Raw genomic sequence first — 22,052 nt, forward strand, 5'->3', positions numbered from 1 at the left:
ACAGTGCAACCTGAAGAAGCCCTGCAGGCTGTGCGGTGGTCGCCACTTACAAGTTTTGCATGATGTCAACACGGGGCAGCAGAAAGGAACACAGGCTGTGGTGTCTCCGGATGGAGGTGAGGCATCGACAAGGGTGTTATACCTCGACCGACCAACAGAGGGCAGCAGAATCCTTCTGAAAGTCATTCCAGTGTCCCTGTACCATGGCAACTGCACCATCGATACATATGCAGTGCTAGACGACGGGTCAGAAAGGACGATGCTGTTACCAACCGCCGCCCGGAGACTAGGCCTCCAAGGCACACCAGAAACATTGCCTCTACGTACTATCAGGCAGGAGGTGCAAACCCTGCAAGGCAACTGTGTTTCCTTCCTCCTCTCACCAAAGGTTGGGTCAAAGACGCGTTATCGCATCACCAATGCCTTCACAGCTGATCACATCGACCTCGCTGATCATACATACCCGACAGAGTCCCTGCAGAAGAAGTATAAGCACCTGTCAGGGGTACCTCTCCAGTCATTCAAGAAGGTCAAGCCACTGCTGCTCATAGGCAGTGACCACCCACACCTCATCACTCCCATTGAGCCCGTGCGTCTGGGACCCCCCAGTGGCCCTGCTGCTATCCACACCCGGTTGGGCTGGACTCTACAGGGCCCCTCCAGCGTCGTCTGCCGACTGAACAGTTCACAACAGCAGTGCCTGTTCACCTCTGTCCCGCCTCAGGAGAGCGAGCTTATGAGGCATGTTGAGAAACTCTGGCAGACTGATGTTATACCACTCAGAAGCAGTAAAGTAGTGACACGCTCTCAGCAAGACCACCTAGCTGTCAGCTATCTGGAAGACAAAACCACCCGTGTCGAGGTTGATGGCATAATGCGCTATGCCACCCCATTGCTGCGCCGCAGAGACATGCCCCGCCTCCAGGCTGCCCCCGAGGCTGTCATGCCTAGCCTGAGGGGAGTAGAGAGAAGACTCCAGAGAGACCCTGACAAGGCCAAGGTGTACCGGGCGGAGATGGAGAAGTTGATCCAGGGCGGGTCAGTTGTCAAGCTTGACCCATCAGAGCTTAACCGAGGGGATGAGGCATGGTACATTCCCCACCACCTAGTTAGCCATAATGACAAACACCGCCTTGTGTTCAACTGCTCCCTCCAATATCGAGGGCACAACCTGAACGACTACCTCCTGCCTGGACCGACCCTGGGGGCATCGCTGCTTGGAGTCCTCCTCAGATTCCGAGAACATGCCGTAGCCATAAGCGGAGACATAAAGAGCATGTTCCACCAGGTCCGCCTGCTACCCGAAGATCGCCCTCTCCTGCGCTTTGTGTGGCGTGACCTGTGCCAAGATGAGCCGGCAACAGTATACGAGTGGCAGGTGCTCCCCTTTGGCACTACGTGTAGCCCATGCTGTGCCACGTTCGCCTTACAACGCCACGCAAGAGACAACAGCCAGCCAGGGGACGGGGTGAGGAACTCCATTGAGAGATGCTTTTATGTGGATAATTGCCTCCAGAGTCTTCCCTCCACCACCACAGCACGGGACCTAGTGGACAAGCTAAGAGCCCTCCTGTCCTCCGCTGGTTTTGTGCTGCGCCAGTGGGCCAGCAACGAACCTAGTGTCATTAGCCACCTCCCTGAAGACGCTCGGTCCAACAGCGCTGAACTCTGGCTCGCACAGGACAATTCGGACACTCCGGAGACCACACTAGGCCTAAGCTGGCACTTCTCCACGGACATGCTGAGGTACAAACACCGTCCAGTCCAGTATGGTGAGCCTACCATGCGCAATATCTACAAGGTTCTCGCCAGTCAATATGACCCCTTAGGCTTCATCTTGCCGTACACTACAAGAGCCAAGATGCTGGTGAGAAGCTTGTGGGAAAAGCATAGAGGCTGGGATGACACCCAGCTGCCTCCAGACCTTGTCCGGCAGTGGAGAGACTGGGAAGAAGAGCTGTCCTTCCTCCCTCAAGTAAGCCTCACTCGTCCCTACTCACCAAAGAACATTGCTGCCTCAGTGAGGGAAAGAGAGCTGCACATATTCTGTGATGCATCGGAGCAGGCCTATGGGGCAGTGGCGTATCTCAGAACAGTCGACGATGACGGCACGGCGCACCTGGCCTTTGTGTTGGCCCGCTCCAGGGTAGCCCCAAGGCGTTTGCACTCAATGCCCCGGCTGGAGCTGTGCGGTGCACTCACAGGAGCCCAGCTCTCCAAACTCCTTAGTGATGAGCTCACCCTGGAGATTAAGAAGACAGTAATGTGGACTGATTCTACTACAGTGTTGACCTGGCTGCGTTCGGAATCCTGCCGTTTCAAGGTCTTCGTGGGCACCCGCGTGGCAGAGATTCAAGAACTGACCGACCAGCACACATGGCGATATGTTGACTCGGCACAAAACCCAGCCGACGACATCACTCGTGGCAAAGCTCTGCAGGACCTGGTCCGACCCAACAGATGGAGCCAAGGGCCCCCCTTTCTGCTGAAGGATTCTAACCAGTGGCCTTCCGATCCTACCAGTGCAGTGAAGGACACCCCAGAGGCTACGGAGCTGCGCAAATCCACTTTCTGTGGCGTGAGTTCTGTGGCTGCCGATCAGTCAGATTCAGACCTGCACCAGTACAGCACATGGAAGGAGCTGCTACAAGCCACTGTCCGGGAGTTACACGGGGCGGCTACAGAGGAGAACTGCGCTAAGGCAGAGGATTATCGCCAAGCTGAGAGACTTCTCCTTAGTAGAGCTCAGCGGGACAGTTTCCCCGAAGAACTCCGCCTCCTTAAAGCAGGGAAACTCGTTCAGCGCAGCAGCCGCCTCCTGAACCTGTCCCCAGAGCTGGATGACACTGAACTCATCAGGGTCGGTGGTCGTCTCCGCCGATCTGAAGACCTGGCCTACACTAGCCTACACCCTGTGGTCCTGGATCCCTCACATCCAGTGACCCGCCTCCTCGTACAGGACTTTGACAGCCGTCTGAAGCACCCTGGACCCGAACGTGTATTCGCTGAAATCCGACGCACGTACTGGGTTCTGCGAGGAAGAGAGGCAGTCCGTCGCTTCCAAAGAAACTGCACAGAGTGCCGCCGTTGGAAAGCGAGGCCAACCGTACCCCAAATGGCCGACTTACCTGTAGCCCGCCTCCGGCTCTTCAAGCCTGTTTTCCACTCCACAGGCATCGACTGCTTTGGGCCGTTTGAGGTCAGACTGGGTCGTCGCACAGAAAAGAGGTGGGGAATAATATTCAAATGCCTCACTGTCAGGGCTGTACACCTGGATGTCCTGACCTCAATTGACACCGACTCCTTCCTGATGGCCCTGCGTAGGTTTATTGCTAGGAGGGGAACACCTGCTGAGCTCTATTCAGACCAGGGCACCAACTTTAAAGGTGGCGAGAGGGAGCTGGGTGAGGCCTTTGCGGCGATGTCCGCTGACCTTCAGCAGCTCCTTGCCCCACAGAAAATCCAGTTCCACTTCAATCCTCCTGCTGCTCCTCACTTTGGGGGCGTGTGGGAGCGGGAGATAAGATCAGTGAAGACTGCACTGTACACCACAGTCGGTGCACAGCCCCAGCAAGAAGAGGTCCTCCGCACCGTCCTCATTGAAGTTGAGGGGATGCTGAACTCTAAACCGCTGGGCTATGTTCCATCCGATGTCAGCGATCCAGACCCCGTGACACCCAACTGCCTGCTGATGGGGCGGCCTGACGGCTCCCTGCCTCAGGTGGTCTATCCCAAGGAGGAGCTCCTCAGTCGCCGGCGGTGGAAGCATGCACAAGTGCTCGCGGACCACTTCTGGGCCCGTTTCATCCGACTGTATCTACCTGGGATGCAGACGCGGTCAAAGTGGCAGTCATCACCAGCCGACGTCACAGAGGGATCTGTGGCAATGATCGTCGACCCCCAGCTGCCGAGGGCCTTGTGGCCTACTGGGCACATTGTCAAGGTTCACCCCAGTCCTGATGGTCGCGTCAGGTCAGCAGACGTGAAGGTCAAGGACAGAACGTACACCCGGCCGGTCGCCCGGTTGGTTATCCTGCCGGCCCTTCCGGTTGGAGACGACAGTTAGCCCCGTTGACTGATGTTTAGAGTAGTCGCCTTTTGAGTTGAGCAAATGTACTGTGGACATTCGGGGGCGGCTGTACAAAAGGCTCTGGACTTATTCTGTTTTATTAAGTTTATTTCTCCTTCCTATGTTCAGAGACTCTTATTTTGGTAATTGAAGGACGCATGTCAATGACATCATCATCACAGAGTCCCGCGTAATGTTACCTCAGTCTGGCGCGCTCCGTGAGTGGAGTAGTCTCGAAAAGTGTTGAGCTCTCATGTTGTTGAAGCTAACTTTTCACCCTGTGTTCAATGTGTGCGTCTATGGAGATATAACCACACTAATTGTAACCTGAGTAGCTTCAATATACTGGCCCCTGGCCACCCGCACGCGGAGCCTGTGTCTCGTCTCATCCTTTCTGCATCTACTACACCTCTCCTGCTATGGACATTCTGGCCATGAAGTAGTGCTCTGGCCGGCACTCAAGATTGTGTGTGATGACAAAACTGAACAGCCCTATACAGTCCTACTAAACATTCTACCTAACCACTAACCCTCACCCACAACTACACTAAACAATAAGGATGGTTGTGATTTCACTGTATGATATACTCATAACCCATAGTAATAATTATCATTAGGCTATATTTGTTGTAATTATTTCTGACTAAAGTAGATGACAATGACATGTTATAATGTGGGCCTATTGGTCAACACGTGAAAACTGGTAAATAATACATTTATTTGAGTGACCATGTCAACTAATCAGAACAGGAAGAATGAAATAAAGAGGGACAACATTGTGAGGGGTGCACTTGGGCAGTAGGCTAAATGTGCTTTTGTAACGGGGGACTGCGAGCTTCTGTAACTGGGCAGTGACAGTGAATGTGCTTCAGTAGGCACATGACAGTGAAACTGGGGATTGAGTGATTGTGTAACTGGACAGTGACTTTGAGTGATTGTGTAACTGGACAGTGACTTTCAGTAGGCCTATGGGCAGGGAAAGGGAATGTGCTTTTGTGACTGGGAAGGGAACTTCTATTGATTCCTCTAAAACATATCCTATTCCTCCAACAAACGTATGCAAAACAATCCTGGGCTGAGTTTCCCAGAGGCATCGTGAACGCCATAGCTTACGATGAACGTAGCGCTACGATGCCTCTGGGAAACTCAGCCCTGAACACTTCTACTACACTTCCAACTCGACGCAACAACCAACCGACTTCTACAATATTCAAAGTAAGGCGGATTTCGCTTCCATATATGGACCACTCGACTCGAATCACGAACCAAACCGATCACGTGACCGAGGTCTCGTTTGTCATCGGTCACGTGATCTAAAAAAGAGTCTCGATACGGGGGTTTCATCAGGACCTGCCCTACGTGCCTGACAAGCGCCTCGGCACTTCGATCTCATACGTAACATCACCACTTCCGGGTAGACATGGCAAATTCTGTTTCACTGGAGGAGCAGAAATTCAGTTTACGGGAGGTTCTTGACACGTTTAAGGCATGCCTTTCTGAAAACAAAGAGGTCTTCACTGAACACTATGTTGCTGGTTGGCGTGGTCTTGTGAGGTTAGTTGTCTTAATTCCGTTTAGCAAGCTAACACAGCAGATGCTCATGTGCTCTGTGACTTGTGTTTGGGTTTATCCCCTTAATGGATTATGCTGATACTGACCGCGCTTTTAGAGTCCAAGACTTTTGTCCATCGTTTCACTGGATGTTGTTGAACCGTTACAGCTAGCAACTGTATTAGTGAGCTCTTTGAAGATGAATGCCATACATAATGAAGGGAACGTCATGTATTAAAATTAACCACTAAGTGGACCAATGCGTGTTATGTGGAATTGAATTATCTTTCCTATTTTATCCATAGATTCATGAACAGCTTGGGAAGCGTCTTCACCTTCATCTCCAAAGACGCCGTCAACAAAATCCAAATCCTGGTCAACCTCCTCAATGGCGAGAATGGGGCACACTATGTCACTATCCAGTCTATGGTGAAATATGAGCTGGAGAATGAACTGGTGGATCTGACCAAGAAAGGCAGCTTCCCTGAATCTGGCTCCCGTACCTTACTGAGGCTTCATCGTGCCCTGCGCTGGTTGGAGCTCTTCCTGGAAAGGCTGCGTACCAGCACAGACGACAGCAAGACCTCTGTCATGTGCTCTGAAGCCTACAACGAGTCTCTATCCCAGCATCACGCCTGGATCATCCGCAAAGCTGCGGGCATGGCGTTCCTCGCCCTTCCTGGGCGTCCCACCTTCTTCGAGGTGATGAATGTTGGCACCCCAGAACAAGTGGTGGCCATGCTGGGGGATGCCATACCTCTCATCTCTGAGGTGTATCAGGTGACAGAGGACCTCTACGCCCAGCATAGCCTACTGGACTTGCCTTAGACAGGCTTAGAGGGAGGAAACAGTACTGTATTTGCTGTGGTCCAACCTGGCCCCGTGAACTGACAAGCTGCTGCTGCTCCTTGTACTACATTTTGTATTTCTGTATCATATAGCATGCACAAATATATTAGGAATTACATTAGTCTTCTACAAGTAGACTACTACTACTACAGGTAGTAGTAGTAGTAGTACTAGTAGTAGTACAACATAGTATTTTTTATTTAGTCTCATTGAGATACTAAAACTAATTTACAAAAGAGACCTGCAAACCTACTGTAGTTAGTCAGACCAGTCAATATGTCATGACCGAGTCAATTAATTATTTCCAACACTGCTTTTTCAGTACACATTTTCTGCATACAATGACTACTTACTTGGTACATACTCTCCTTATGATACATTTAACTTAATGCCTCTGCGTACTGTAGTATAGTGAAAGGGAACAGTATTAATCTTATTGTAATTCCATTTGAATGTATTTATAGATTGTCTTGCACTGAAATATATTGTATAATCTCAACCATTAAATGGTCTGATAACCTGACCATTGTTTGAAATGTGAATGATTTATTAATTTAGGATTTATGTTGGTATGACCTGGGTCAATAAACTGAACGTCGAGACCTGAAGTTGTTGTGCTATATCTGCTAAATAGGAATATTCTGAGAATCTGATTATGAATTATGTATAGATGCCAGGTATAAACTTAATTTGCTTCAAATGCGTGCATTTGTGGCAGACAGAGCAAGCTGATATTGTCCACCTTTTATAGAAGAAATTAATTATATATAAAAGTAATAATGTAAATACTGAGGGACTTTCTACACCAGGGGGCTCTGCTGTTGTAGGCTCAGCTCGAGGCGAGCAGGGGTTGTCAAGGTAACGTGGCTGTGTTGTTAACTTCACTGAAGCTGAAATACTTCCCGCTGGAGCCTAGAAACTGCACGAAGTGATACATGAACAAAAATGCAAGGTATGCGACATTGTACACTTGCAGGATTTGTTATTTCAGAGACCGATGTCTTGACCTGTTTTCCACACTCAATCAACAAGGCGTGAGGAGGCGGAAGCTATAGTTAGATATCTAGTAGTCGCAGTGCAACAATATGGTGCCCAAGTCTCAGAAATTGAGCTCTGAGGTCTCAAGAAGACCGCAAACACTGCACTTGATCATATCTATATAGTAAATATACTGTGTGTCTGGCGAGTACTATGACGAAATGTCATATATCAAACCGTTCTCTTTCTCTTGCCAACAGATTCAGGGGAATGATATGACATCCATCAATTAGCACTAGTACAATTCAACATTCAGAATTATAAGTGTAACGTCAAACCCTTAAGAGAACAATGCATTTGACCAGGCCAAAATCCTCCAAAGGGCGTAACCGACCCACCCTGAGCCACAACCCACACACGGATGCCTTTCAAAACCCACCTGTAACCCCAAAGCCCCCCGCCGGTGAGTACGACAGGTCAGACCGTGTCCTCCGCTCTCGCTCTTTCCTCTGGCAGACCAATCGGCTAAGCACGACAGACAAAGTGGCGGAGCTCCTGCAGAATGTCCCTGATGCGCCCTCACCGTCTCTGAACAAGTACAAGGTCCTTCCCTCCATTGAAAAGAAATCATTAGATGACGTATCAGTGAGCGGAGGTGTCATGGGGCCGAAGACCTCTAAGCTTAGTCTGTCTGACAACCTCATTCTTCAGGCCAGACCCCAAGAGCACCACCTCTCGTCTGTGAGGACCCAAACCGCCACCCGTAGCAACCCCGAGATGGGGAGAGTGGTAGAAGTGCAACTTAGGGTCTGGCCCAAGCCTCCAGACCCAGGGACCATGACCATTCATACAGAAAGCCCTTCAGTTATCCCTCAAGGCAGCTTGCTCCTTGCCATCCGTGCCCCATGTGGGAGGAGGTTTGAGCAACACTTCCTCCCGACAGACTCCCTGCTGTCGGTAATAGCCAATGCAGAGGCCAGGTATGGGACGAGGTACGAGCATGGGTTTATTGAGACCGTGGATGTCCCCAGAAGGACCTTCACAGACCTGAACCTGACTTTGGCCCAGTGTAGCATAGTGAACAGGTCTGTGCTGTGCATCTCTCAAAAAGACAGCTCAATGGACTCACCCTGAATACAGATGGATAAGAAAGAAATGACTGAATGTATATATTTTTTTCATAAAATTGTCATATCAATAAAGACCCTTTTTCCACACACACAAAAAATCTCAGGAATGCATGTTCTGCTTTTTGTGCCCTCAGATGTATCATAGGCCTACTCGATAATTGAGTGTATATATATATATATATATATATTCCCTGGGTCTGGAGGCTTGGGCCAGACCCTAAGTTGCACTTCTACCACTATATATATATATATATATATATATCTATATTCCTGCTCAGGTGAACCCATTATTGAACACATTCTCTTGGTTGTCTAGCCTAAATTTTCAATCTGAATCTGGCTACACATCAAACTGGTGCATAGGTGCTAATATTTATATTTTCTTATTGCATGGGAACATCGCACAGAAATTGGCTTTATACCCTATGTATTTGATTCCACATTTTGTCAGTGGTCTTCCAACATGGCACTGGGTATGGTTGTTAGGTGATGTGCAACGCGACTGCAATTAAGCTAAAGGAGAAGATTGACAAATTGGGACTCAAACCTTTCATTTTGACCTTCACAAACAGTTAGTAATACAACTTCACTTAACTAAAACAACCAACCTCTTAAATTCATACATTCATAAAATATAACATTTTAGTTATATAAATGTTCAAAACCAAACCAAGAAGTAGGCTATTCACTGGCAATGTCAAAGGGATGCCAGTCTAAGAACTAGACTGATCATTAAATTATGTACATGGAAGTGTAAATTATGTTGCCAACAGCTTAACAGCAACTGTTTATCTCTGCACATGTCATCAAACTGCATAAATAGATGCACTGAATGATGAGTGTTGGCTTTGGGGCCTCTTCAGTTGTGGACTTCCTCCAGTTTTAAAAGGTCATCAGGGTCATCGGGGTCAAGTTTCTGTATTTTCTTGCCTATGATGAAATCAATCCAGTGATTACAATTGCATGCAAAAAGATAAGAAGGTTTAGTGAGAATAGTGAGAATATATTGTAGCTACATACCGAAGTGGTCTTCGATCTCATTAAGTCTGGCCATGCTGAGCTGGCTCTCCACCAGATTGATCGCCAGCCCCTTCTTGCCAAATCGGCCCGTGCGGCCAATTCGGTGAAGGTAGGTCTCGTTGTCAGTGTTCCCATATTTGTCCAGCGGGAGGTCAAAGTTGATCACAATGGAGACTTGCTCAACATCAATACCTGCATTATCAACACAATAAAGGAAAAGCCTTTAATGTCATGCAAGGCATTACCTGTTTGCTGGCCTGGCAATGGTTTGAAAGACCACTGGGAGAGCTAATGCCACTGCTTTCAAAATACATCATTTAGAAATCCTGAAATTTAAACACAAACACAGAGAACCGGCATGTTTCCCAGTCCTTGAAATGGCTTTAATTAGAATAATGACCATACCAACCTAACTGGCTCGACCATAATTTATTCTGCAAATTATTTTATGTGAGCCGATTTCATTTTCCCGTTACAGGTGTTGTCAACACGGGTTGTGTTGATACACAGGCATTCTCTTGCATGCTCGTTGCCATAAAGGCTGCATAGTTTTAAGATTCAAAAACTCACTAAATTATTTTTACTCACTGAGAGAAAGACATTTGTCATGTTGATACAAGCTATTAAATCTAGTGATTGTTGCTGTATAGGTTACAAATTATTTAATTTGAAATTTGTTTATGCATGTAGCCGACTTAAATGCGGTATTAACACAACTAATGTAAATTTGCCGTTGAACATTTTGAGAGAATGGTGGCTTTTAGGGAAGGGAATTTTAGTTACAAATGTCATAGTCTATGTTAGCAATATAAAATATGACCAGATGACCAGTGTCACATTTACCTTAATCCCGAGCCCTGTCATGCAAATACTTGTTACATGAGTAAGAAACAAATAGCTTTTAAAAGTGTGGTAAAACATTATCTTCAAACGTCAGGAACGAACTCATTCGTCTTTCTAATGTTTACGATGTCGGTAATGTTGTTATTACCTCTGGCGCATACGTTAGTGGTCACCAAGACTTTCTCCTTGCCCTCTCTGAAGCGTTCGATGATGGCTACTCTCTGCTCCACAGTCAACTCCCCACTCAGCAGCCCCACCTGGTGGCCCTCGTTGCACAGATCAGCCGCCAGCCAGGCAGCAGTCACGCGAGTCTGGAAACATCAGTTAGGCCCTCAACATCAACTCAACACTAACAGGCTAAACACAGTACTGCATGTCTTCTACACTAGGATGTGACAGAGGACTCACGTGGCAGAAGATCATAGCCTGTGCGATTGTAATGGTTCCATACACATTACAGATCGCATTGAACTTGTCTTGATTCCCTTTGCAGACCACGTAGTACTGCTTGATAGTGTCCAGGGTCTCCTCCTCACGCTTCAACTTGATGATGTTAGGGTCCCGCACAACCCTCTCAGCAAAGTTCCACACAGAGTCCTCGAACGTGGCGGAGAACAGCAGCATCTGGCATTCCTTTGGCAGCAACCTGAGGAGTGGGAACATGGAGAACACGTCAGGAACTTGCTGTCTTCATGTTCGTCTGCAGACTTATCGGGTTTAATGGCAACAGGGAGAGCTAGAACTAAAAACGTTCACTTACAAGAGTCCTACTGCATGTGTCTACCAACAACATGTTATGTGTAAGAACATAGAAATAACTGATAACCTAAATCAGTTTCCATAAAGATAGGTATATATGAATCACAAGGACGATTCACCTTTGGACGCGAATGCTCTGGTCCTGGAAGCCCTGAGTGGCAATCATGACATCAGCCTCGTCCAGGACGAAGATCCCGATCTTCTTGGGGTCGATGTACCTGTGCCTGGAGCACCAGTCCAGGACGGTACCAGGTGTCCCGATGACTATCTGCTCCTGGACCTTGGTCCCACGCTCCACTGTGGAACAGACATACAGTAGCCACACGTAGGAGGACCTTGTGTTACTGATGTAACTAACGCATCTAATATGAATCTTTGTAGCATACAAAATCAAGCATAGATTTTGCAATAAGACTGCTGTATTTTGGGACCATGGCTATAATCCAACTAAAATGTAATAGCATTACATTCAAAATAATTTATCACACTTACATCTATTGCCGCGAATGGCATATGCCAATTTGACTTCTGGTAGGAATTTCCCCATCTGCTCGATCACTTTGCCAGTCTGCACAGCTAGCTCGTACGTTGGGCAGATGCAAAGGCACTTAAGGGGCAAAAGTAAGCAAGTTCAGGAAATGAGAGGCTTTATTGAATAAACTGTACAGTTGCATGGCAGACATATAGACAGATTAGAGCAAGTATACTTTAACACTACCTGTGTTCCAGACATATTTTAATAAACAGCAGACCTATAGCCTATCCCCTGAAGGCAATTCGAACTCAGTTGACTTCTTTTACAGCACTCTAACGGGTAACCAAACTCCTAATAGTCAAGTCTGACAACAAGTGTGAAGATTAATTTACTCACCTGGGGCCATTTGCAAGCTGAGTCTACATGGCTGAGCATGGCCAGTGCAAAGGCAGCCGTTTTGCCTGTGCCAGACTGTGACTGGGCGATCAGGTTCTGAGGTCTGGAACCAGAGGGAACATATACTGTACACACTGAAGAGAGAACACACTGAAGAGAGAACAATAGGGGACTATGGTCTCGACAAGTAACCAAGGCAGATTGTGATGTTGAAACCATATTGACCATTCATGTGTTTGTACTATAGTGTTGAACACTAAAAGACGGTCTCCCAGGCATACATCAAGCCTTGCCTTGAAGTTCTATACTCCAGCCTTCAGAGGTGACTCCCCTTTAAAGATGGGGGTTAGGTTCAGTCAAATCTCAGAGTAACCTTTAGCAATATCTGGGACACCAGCCCTGGGAGCACTGAGCTGAAAAAACATGAGTACTCACGGCTCTGCCATCATCATTGGCAAAGCATTCTCTTGAATCCTAGAAGGTCTGTTGAAGCCCATAGCATAGATTCCTTGGAGCAGCTCAGGTTTCCTGATACAGAATGAGACAATGAGTCATTTTATAGAACAATAAAGAAATACTGCCATGTGACATGCAGTAGGCTATCCAATTCTGCAGCAAACTAGCATTGTCACTACACCCACAACATTTGGATAGCTTAAAGGGGTAGTTCAGAATTTTGGACTTGGAGACTCATTTATGACTTATACCCATAATGTTGTTGATTGATGGAGAACATTTTCAGCTTATTCCCTGCCATCTCTCGTTCCAGCATTAGTGGAATGCTAATGCTGGTGCAATCAAACCGAAATGGCTAGCATTAAAGAAAACTTCATCCAAACAAGTAATAGCTAGATAAACTAAACTCCTCATTAAACTCAGACATATCACTTTCAAATGTGGCCATTGTAACTTGTTTTTGTGTTGATAGTAAGAGAATAGTCCAGTCTTCTGTTCCTTGTTGTGTCGACAGTGCCAGCTAGTTACGTATCACTCCGCCTCCCTATTTACGACTATGTTCAAAATTTGGAACTACCCCTTTAAGGGAGTGTAGTGGTAGTGCTCTGTTGTTTCAGTTCGACCCAAGTTAAGGGCTTGTCCAGAGCGGGATTCGAAACCACTCTTCTAGGAGCTCTCCCGCTTGTGAGTCGGACACGCTAACCGTTGCGCCAATAGAGACGTCCCTCTCAGAGGGACTGTTGGCGCTCCTTTCAAGAGTGAGTTGAACCAACCACTCGCTACCACTACCTGGGACTCACGAGGACACTGTCACTCAGTTAAACACTCATCCCTCTAAACTCACTCCACACCACTGGGCATTTGGGTCACGGCACCAAATGTAGCGGCAGTACTCTGGCTCTGCGTTGTGTTGTTTTGGTTCGACCCATGTTAAGGACTTGTCCAGGGCGGGATTCTAAACCACGCTTCTATGAGCTCTCCCGTTTGCGACCGGCTGTGGCTCAGGAGGTAGAGTGGGTCGTCCAATGATCGTAGGGTTGGCGGTTCGAATCCCAGCTCCTCCTCTCCACATGTCGAAGTGTCCTAAGGCAAGACACCGAACCCCAAATTTCTCCCAACGAACAGGCTAGCACCTTGCATGGCAGTTGCCACCATTGGTTTGTGAATGGGTGTGTGAATGTGTAAAGCACTTTGGATAAAAGTGCTATATAATGCCAGGCTCACACAAGATATTTAAAATCCCAGCCGATTTCGAAATCAGGTTGCATCACGCACATAAGGAGAATCTTAACAGATGTTCTTCTTGCGAATCTCAAACAAGCACACGCTACAAGATTTGAAAATAATGGCTCATCACACACTGTAGGAGCTGAATTTGTTTGTTTGTGTTTAATGTTTTGTCCAGTGTCGCCCCCTACAGGTGAAGATGCCTGCCACTGATAAATTGGGGTGCACTGCGCATGATGGGAAAAGGCGGGTGTGGCGATACCGTCATTGACCTCAGCCACAGCCCGGAGCCCATTCAGAGAATCTAATTTGTTTGTTTAATTTACTTTTGTAAATAAATCCCAATTTAACTGTAAGCAACAGTTTGGACTTGGATTTCTTTTTGGGATTAGGATGGCTGCGAGTCAGACAAGTACACCTGCCTCCATGGAAATGGAAAAACAATATAGAGTGATTTTTGCCATTACAATAGTCAATGACGCCGCTTTGGACTACAATGGATTAACTTTGGAATAGAGAATTGTCTTGGAATGAACAAGCGCGCTTATTGAGACAAGGAAACGCGCAACGCAAAGAACAAGGAAACTTCTTAAGTGGTATGTTGTTCTTCAAAAAACAAACCTTTTTGAAATTATTGGATATGTTCTTTGAGTACTACTGAAACGAATTCCAAGTTAAGTTTGAGCTCACCTTTGCTGTTCATTATTATTCAATTTTTCTTTGACGCGACCAAATGCTGCCAAACAATTGAGAGTGGTGAGCGGCCTAGTGAGGCAGCTTAAAGGAACGGTGTTTGGTAATTCTATACTGATTGAACAAGGACGAATTCCATTCTTGGGTGTTTATGCGACATTTGCTTGGTGGAAAACATGGAAGGAAATAAGGACAATCAAACGAAAGAGGTTGATTTGCATGAGGAAAAAATACCTGATGATCAAACTGAGGAGGTCAAAGAGCCTAACGCTCAAAGTAATATAAAAGTTGTTGAAAAACGACAAGTGAAACTAACAGAAAAGGCATTGCTTTCGAAAATAAGGGATTTGGAGCAAGCACGAAAATCTAAACTAAACAAAGCTGCCAGCTTAAAAAGCACAATTCAAGGGTTGATTGAATCCAGTGATGATTCTGAAATAGAGGGTAACTTCAACAAATATGAATTATTAATTTTCGATGCAAAGAAGGCGCATAATGCCCTGCTTGAGTTGTTACCTACTGAAGAAGGGGAAAAACATGAGATCTGGTTCAAAGCAAAACTACTGGGTGTCAATGAATTTTCCCACAACGTCAAAGAAATATTAAGAAATAAGTGTGCACGGGATGGCACTACTGGAAAGGGTGAAGATGACGATGAAATAAAACCATCTGACAGTGCATCAAATGTCACAATTAAAAGTCGCTCCAGTTTAAGGTCAATAAGATCAAAGGCCTCAATTGAGGCTACGTGTGTACAAGCTGAAGCCAAGAGGGCCGCGCTCCTGGCGCACGCAGAAGCTCTAAAAAGAAAGCAGGTATTGGAGGAACAGGCGGAAAGGTTGCGCAGACAAATGGAGCAAATTAACCTTGAGGGTGAAATTAAAGCTGCAGATGCCGAACTAGAGGTTTTACGAGCGTTCTCTGATGGAGATGGAATGAGCTCATATTTGAAAAGGCACAGATCAAGACAAACAAATGTAATATCTGAGCCACAGGAGTCAATGTCATCAAAGGTTGTGGGCCCTGGTGCAAAGCCCAAAAAATGCACACCACCAGTGGACACCAGAGCCAGGCCCGACACAAATGTTGCAAGCATAAATGACAACTCCCCACTACAGATTCTACAAAAGCAAAATGAAATATCTGGATTGCTCATAGAACAACAAAAGGCAAGCCAACTTCCACCAAGAGAAATACCTGTCTTTGAAGGCGATCCTTTAAAATTCAAGATTTTCATGCAAGCTTTCAAACACTGTGTTGAAGAGAAATGCACAACCAAAGGGGATTGCATGTACTTTCTGGAAAGGTACACCAGGGGGCGTCCAAGAGACCTGGTGCAAAGTTGCTTACATATGGATGCAGAAAGAGGCTTTGAAGCGGCCAAATCCCTCCTACAAGAGCATTTTGGCAATGAAACCATGATCACTGCAGCATATATGGAAAAGTTCAGCCAATGGCCTGCTGTTAAGGCGGAGAATGTTACCTTGCTCCAGGATTATGCTTTATTCCTGCGTGGATGCAACAATGCAATGGCTGATTTGCCAGACATGAAAGAACTTGATATGTCTGCTAATCTTAAAGTTGTGATTTCAAAACTTCCTTTCAAATTGAGGGAACGATTCAGAACTGTGGCGTGTGGCATTCGTGAAAACCAAAAACGCAAACCAAACTTCAGTGATGTTGTTCAATTTGTGGAACGTCAATACAAGCTCTTGTCTGATCCCATTTTTGGGGATATCCTTGCCACTGAAAGAGGAGCACCTATCAAAAGAGATGTGCCCAGTTGGAGAGATGTGCCCAGAAAGGATGCACATGTAACAAACCCAAAGCCAAAAAAAGAGAACTTTGCCACTAATGTCTGTGCTGTTAACAAACCACACTACAAGGAGACAAAGCAAACCAGACTGAGTGAGACAATGAGCAACAGTAATTGTTTATTTTGTTCACAAGGTCACCATCTTAAGGAATGTGAACAGTTCACCAAAACCCAACACCGTGAAAAGGTCAACTTCTTAAAGGAAAAGGGAGTGTGTTTTGGATGTCTCAGAACTGGGCATTTAAGCAAGAATTGCGAAAAGCGCATGATCTGTGACAAATGCAACATGAATCATCCAACGGCTTTACACATTCACTTCAAGACCAAGGTGGACAAGGCAGTGAATACCAGTGAACCTGGATTAACTGTAAACAGCGTGCTCGTGTCAGCTCAAGCCTTTGGAAGCCAAACAGGGGCCGGTAGCCATGGAATGCTCCCGATTCTTCCAGTTCAGGTCAAAGCAAGAAAGGGCAACAAAGTGATTCAGACCTATGCATTTTTGGACAGTGGGTCGACTTCTACCTTCTGCTCTGAAGCACTGATGCGACGGCTGAACCTGACTGGGAAAAGATCAAAGATTTGCTTGTTAACAATGAGCCCAAAGACATCAGTGTCAACACACATTGTGAGTGAACTTGAGATATCTAGCCTTAAGGGAGAAAGGTACTACGCACTTCCCAATGTTTACACCCAAAAAACCATACCAGTGACTACAGCGAGCATCATCAAGTCTGAAACCCTCAAGAAGTGGTCCTACCTTGATCACGTTGACGTCCCTGAAATCCAGGCTGAAGTAGAGTTGTTAATAGGTACAAATGCTTCAAAATTGCTGGAGCCATGGGAAGTGGTGAACAGTCAAGGTGAGGGACCCTTTGCCATTAAAACCCTATTGGGGTGGGTCGTGAGTGGCATAAGTGAGGATGGAAAAGGTGATGTTAATAATGATGGCTATCATGTTGCCAATATGAACAGAATATCTGTTGAGTCACTGGAGCTGCTATTGGAGAAGCAGTATGAACATGATTTCAGCGAAAAGGCTGCTGAGGACAAGGAAGAAATGTCAAGAGAAGAGATGAAATTCATTGACATTATGGAGCAGTCTGTGAAGTTACAAGAAGGACATTACAGTCTAAAGCTGCCATTTAGGAACCAAAAGGTAAAAATGCCTAACAACCGTTGTGTTGCTCAACAGCGCCTCACAGGAATAAGAAAAAAAATGGAAAGAGATGAAAAGTTTCATCAAGAGTACACAGCATTTCTGGAGGATGTCATTAAAAGGGGCTTTGCTGAGATTGTCCCTGAGGATGAAAGGCGTGATGGTGAAGACAATGTGTTCTACATTCCACATCATGGGGTTTACCACCCACGCAAAGGCAAGTTGAGGGTCGTTTTTGACTGTGGAGCTAAATTCAAAGGAACGTCCCTGAATGATGAGCTTATTCAGGGTCCAAACCTCACAAGTTCCTTAATAGGAGTGCTCCTGAGATTCAGACAAGAACCCGTTGCATTTATGTCTGATATTAAGTCCATGTTTTATCAAGTCCAAGTAGCCAAAGAACACAGAGACTTTCTCCGTTTCTTATGGTGGACCGATGGAGATTTGACTAAAGAAGCTGTTGAATACAGGATGACTGTGCACCTATTTGGAGCAGTGTCGTCTCCCAGCTGTGCATCCTATGCTTTAAGAAGGACTGCGGATGACCACCAGGACATCTTCGTGGAGGAAGTGATTGACACTGTGCACAGGAATTTCTATGTGGATGACTGCTTGAAAAGTTCACCTTCTGTGGAAAAAGCAGTACAGACTGTGAAAGACCTTACTGACCTTTGCCAGAAAGGAGGATTTCATCTCACCCAGTGGGTCAGCAACCGCCGTGAGGTCCTCCAAACCATTCCTGAGCAAGAACACTCAAAAAATGTGAGTGCACTCAATCTGGACAGAGACCATCTCCCAATGGAGAGAGCCTTGGGCCTCCAATGGTGTATGGAAAGTGACACCTTCAACTTCCGCATGGACTGTAAGGAAAGGAGGCCAACAAGACGAGGGATTCTATCAGTCGTCAGCTCAGTGTATGATCCCTTGGGATACATTGCAGCAGTAACGCTTCCAGCCAAGAACATCTTACAAGAGCTGTGCAGACAAAATTGTAGATGGGATGAAGAAATTCCGCAAAATTTACAGCAAAAATGGATCAATTGGTTGACTGACCTGAAAGGGCTTTCAAAATTTTACGTGAGCAGGTGCTTGAAGCCGCCTGACTTTGGACCACCTGTCCACGCCCAGTTGCACCACTTTGCCGATGCCTCGGAGGTAGGCTACGGCACAGTGACATACCTAAGGATACAGAATGAAGTGGAGGATGTGCACGTTTCTTTCCTTCTTGGAAAATCCAGAGTCATACCACTAAAACCTGTAACCATTCCTCGTTTAGAGCTTACCGCTGCCGTCTTGGCTGTTTGGGTGGACAAAATGGTAAAGGCGGAGCTACAGCTTCAGCTTGAAGAGTCCTGTTTTTGGACAGACAGCAGCACAGTCCTGAAGTACATCAACAACGAGAACAAGAGGTTCAAAACATTTGTGGCCAACAGAATAGCTGCAATAAGGAAAATGACAGACCCAGCCCAATGGAGGTACATCCACACCTCACAAAATCCTGCAGATGACGCGTCCAGAGGATTGACCGTTCACAAGCTTCTGAACAACAAGACATGGTTAAGAGGTCCAGAATTCTTGTGGGAAACAAAGGGGACATGGATGCACTGCGAGATTGAATCCACGCTGGACGAAGACGATCCAGAGGTCAAAAAGGAGATCTCTGCGCATGCAATCAGTGTACAGAACAGCAGCGCAACAAGTCAGCTCATCATGTACTACTCTGATTGGAAAAGACTGAAAACTGCAGTAGCATGGATGTTGAGATTAAGAAAGACTCTGTTGGAATTGAGTCAAAAAAGGAAACAACTGATGTTGGCTGCCCCTGCAGATCTCAATCAGATCAACCAAGAGATGGTGAAAGCCAGAGGCCCAAAGGGACAAGTGCTGTCAAGTGATGACCTGTCAAGGGCAGAAAGTGCTATTATACAGTTCTGCCAAAAGGAAAGATTTAACAGTGAAATGTGTGCACTGCTGTCTGGAAAACCTGTGAAGAGAAGTAGTGCGATCTACAAGCTGGACCCTATTCTGGAGAAAGGATTTCTGAGAGTGGGTGGAAGGCTATCCAGGACTGCTATGCCAGAAGAGAGCAAACGCCCAATCATCCTAGCAAAGGATCAACACATCTCCATGTTAATTCTGAGACACATTCATGAACAGCTGAGGCATGGCGGGAGAAACTCCATCCTTTCCAAGCTGAGAGAAAAGTATTGGATCACCCACGCCAATTCAGCTGCAAGAAAGATCCTATCAAAGTGCGTGTTTTGCAGGCGTCACAAAGGAAAGCTGTGTGATCAAAAGATGGCTGACCTACCAAAAGAAAGAACAACTCCTGACTTACCTCCATTTACCCATGTCGGGGTAGATTACTTTGGGCCTATTGAGATAAAGCAGGGACGGTCCTATGTGAAGCGTTACGGAGTCATCTTTTCATGTATGACAAGTAGAGCAGTTCATTTAGAAGTGGCTCACTCCTTGGACACAAGCTCTTGTATCAGTGCCATCCGTCGGTTCATGTGCCGTAGAGGACCAGTGTCTACCTTCCGCTCTGACAATGGCACAAACTTCAAAGGAGCAGAAAAGGAGCTGAAAACCGCTATTGCAGAACTGAACAATGGGAAGATTGAGAAATCATTTATGCATGAAGACATTAAGTGGAGTTTCAACCCACCAGCAGCCTCACACCACGGCGGTGCTTGGGAAAGCATGATCAGGCTGGTCAGAAAGGTGCTAGTATCCGTTCTACAGCAGCAAGTCTTGACAGATGAAGCATTGGTCACTGTCTTATGTGAAGCTGAAGCAATATTGAACGATCGACCCATCACAAAGCTCTCAGAGGATCCGAACGACCTAGAACCCTTGACTCCAAATCATCTTCTCACACTGAAAAGGAAGCCGATTTTGCCCCCAGGTCTGTTTGATCAAAAGGACCAGTATGCAAAAAGAAGATGGAAACAGGCACAGTATATTGCAGATTTATTCTGGAAAAGATGGTCAAAAGAATATCTGGCAGGATTACAAGAACGACAGAAGTGGAATGACACAAAGCGTAATCTTGCAATAGGAGACATTGTTTTAATCGCGGATGCGACTGCCCCACGAAACTCCTGGCTGATCGGAAAAGTGATCAAGACTTTCCCTGACAGATCAGATGTGGTCAGATCTGTTCAAATCCAGACAAAAACAAATGTCATTGAAAGGCCAGTGACCAAGTTGTGCTGCATCCTAGAGGCAGATGAATGAAGCAAAGGCCCAAGGGAAGTACTGTATCAACTTTATCATTTCTAGACAGTAATTGATTGAGTAATTGATTTATGTTTCATAGCTCCTATTGTAGTTAAATTATGAAATTGGTTCTTAAAGAACAATTTAGGGGCCGGTGTGTAGGAGCTGAATTTGTTTGTTTGTGTTTAATGTTTTGTCCAGTGTCGCCCCCTACAGGTGAAGATGCCTGCCACTGATAAATTGGGGTGCACTGCGCATGATGGGAAAAGGCGGGTGTGGCGATACCGTCATTGACCTCAGCCACAGCCCGGAGCCCATTCAGAGAATCTAATTTGTTTGTTTAATTTACTTTTGTAAATAAATCCCAATTTAACTGTAAGCAACAGTTTGGACTTGGATTTCTTTTTGGGATTAGGATGGCTGCGAGTCAGACAAGTACACCTGCCTCCATGGAAATGGAAAAACAATATAGAGTGATTTTTGCCATTACACACACTATAGGACATTATTGTGCCAGAGGGAGTAACAAGCCACTGCCTCGCCTGTAAAGTGCTAATTAAATATCAAACATGTTTGATATTATCGGGGCCGCCCCGATGGGTCTGCGAGCCGATCGGGAGGTATAAGATTGGATCTGTAAACCCCTCACATTACAAGATAATCTGGGATGAACATCAGTACCGACCAGACCAGATTTCTCCTCTGAATGTTGGGAGGGGTGAATCTGTGATAAATCGTCTCAAAACTTCTGAAGAGTGAACCTAATAAGTGCAGTTCATGCATTTGTGCCCAATAGGGACATCCTTCTTGGAGGGACTGTTGGAGCTCCTTTAAGGAGCGAGTTTAACCAACCACTCTCTACCACCACCTGGGACTCACACAGACACTCAGCGGTTCAAAATATTTCTGATTGACCAGTGCCCACTTACAGTCTCAGCTCTTCAAAGGTCTTGACAGAATACAGGGGAGAGTTTGGGTCCCTCTGCAGAACCTCCACTTGGTTGGTGTTTTCCACAAGACTGTTGCGTATCAGCTTGTTCAACAGGGACTGCTCTGCTCTGTCACCTTGCAAAACAAGGATGAAAAGGGACACGTGACTGGCTAGCTGAGGAGAGGTTTGTAGTAGGTCTTACACACATCCCTGATTGGGTGCAGAGGCCAAACTGTAGAAAACGTTCAATTCATGAAAAAGGGGCTCGCCACTGAAGTATAAATGCTCCCGGTACTTTATTTAAACAAACAACGTTTCGATCACTTGGATCTTCTTCAGGGTCTAGACAGGTCAGGCACTGTCTGCACGTGTGTGCGCGCGCACACACACACACACACACACACACACACATATAATTGGCCAATCAGCCCCCCTTGGTGACAGCTGAGTGGACCTGGTAGCTGCTAGTAGAGTATCACCT

General features: G+C 46.3%; 3 protein-coding genes across 3 annotated transcripts; 2 read left to right on the top strand and 1 right to left on the bottom strand.

Moving 5' to 3' along the window:
* Positions 1 to 5,489: 5,489 nt before the first annotated feature.
* Positions 5,490 to 6,961, top strand: cptp (ceramide-1-phosphate transfer protein; the record flags this gene model as incomplete). The annotated part of the gene is made up of 2 exons (XM_084446004.1): positions 5,490 to 5,623; positions 5,926 to 6,961. The coding sequence occupies 2 exons, from the start codon at positions 5,490 to 5,492 to the stop codon at positions 6,446 to 6,448; spliced, it is 657 nt and encodes a 218-aa protein (XP_084302130.1). The 3' UTR covers positions 6,449 to 6,961.
* Positions 6,962 to 7,798: 837 nt separating this feature from the next.
* Positions 7,799 to 8,581, top strand: ubxn10 (UBX domain protein 10; the record flags this gene model as incomplete). The annotated part of the gene is made up of 1 exon (XM_084446138.1): positions 7,799 to 8,581. The coding sequence occupies one exon, from the start codon at positions 7,799 to 7,801 to the stop codon at positions 8,579 to 8,581; it is 783 nt and encodes a 260-aa protein (XP_084302264.1).
* A 1,008-nt stretch (positions 8,582 to 9,589) lies between these two features.
* ddx19a (DEAD-box helicase 19a) lies at positions 9,590 to 21,703 on the bottom strand (the record flags this gene model as incomplete). Its single annotated transcript, XM_084446139.1, has 8 exons — positions 21,570 to 21,703; positions 12,506 to 12,598; positions 12,071 to 12,173; positions 11,692 to 11,806; positions 11,319 to 11,496; positions 10,849 to 11,086; positions 10,589 to 10,751; positions 9,590 to 9,789 (listed from the first exon to the last, which is right to left on the bottom strand). The coding sequence occupies exons 2-8, from the start codon at positions 12,565 to 12,567 to the stop codon at positions 9,590 to 9,592; spliced, it is 1,059 nt and encodes a 352-aa protein (XP_084302265.1). The 5' UTR covers positions 12,568 to 12,598; positions 21,570 to 21,703.
* Between the last annotated feature and the right edge of the window lie 349 nt (positions 21,704 to 22,052).

The sequence above is a fragment of the Borostomias antarcticus genome, assembly GCF_949987555.1.
Source record: "Borostomias antarcticus genome assembly, chromosome: 11".
NCBI classification, from domain to species: Eukaryota; Metazoa; Chordata; class Actinopteri; order Stomiiformes; family Stomiidae; genus Borostomias; species Borostomias antarcticus.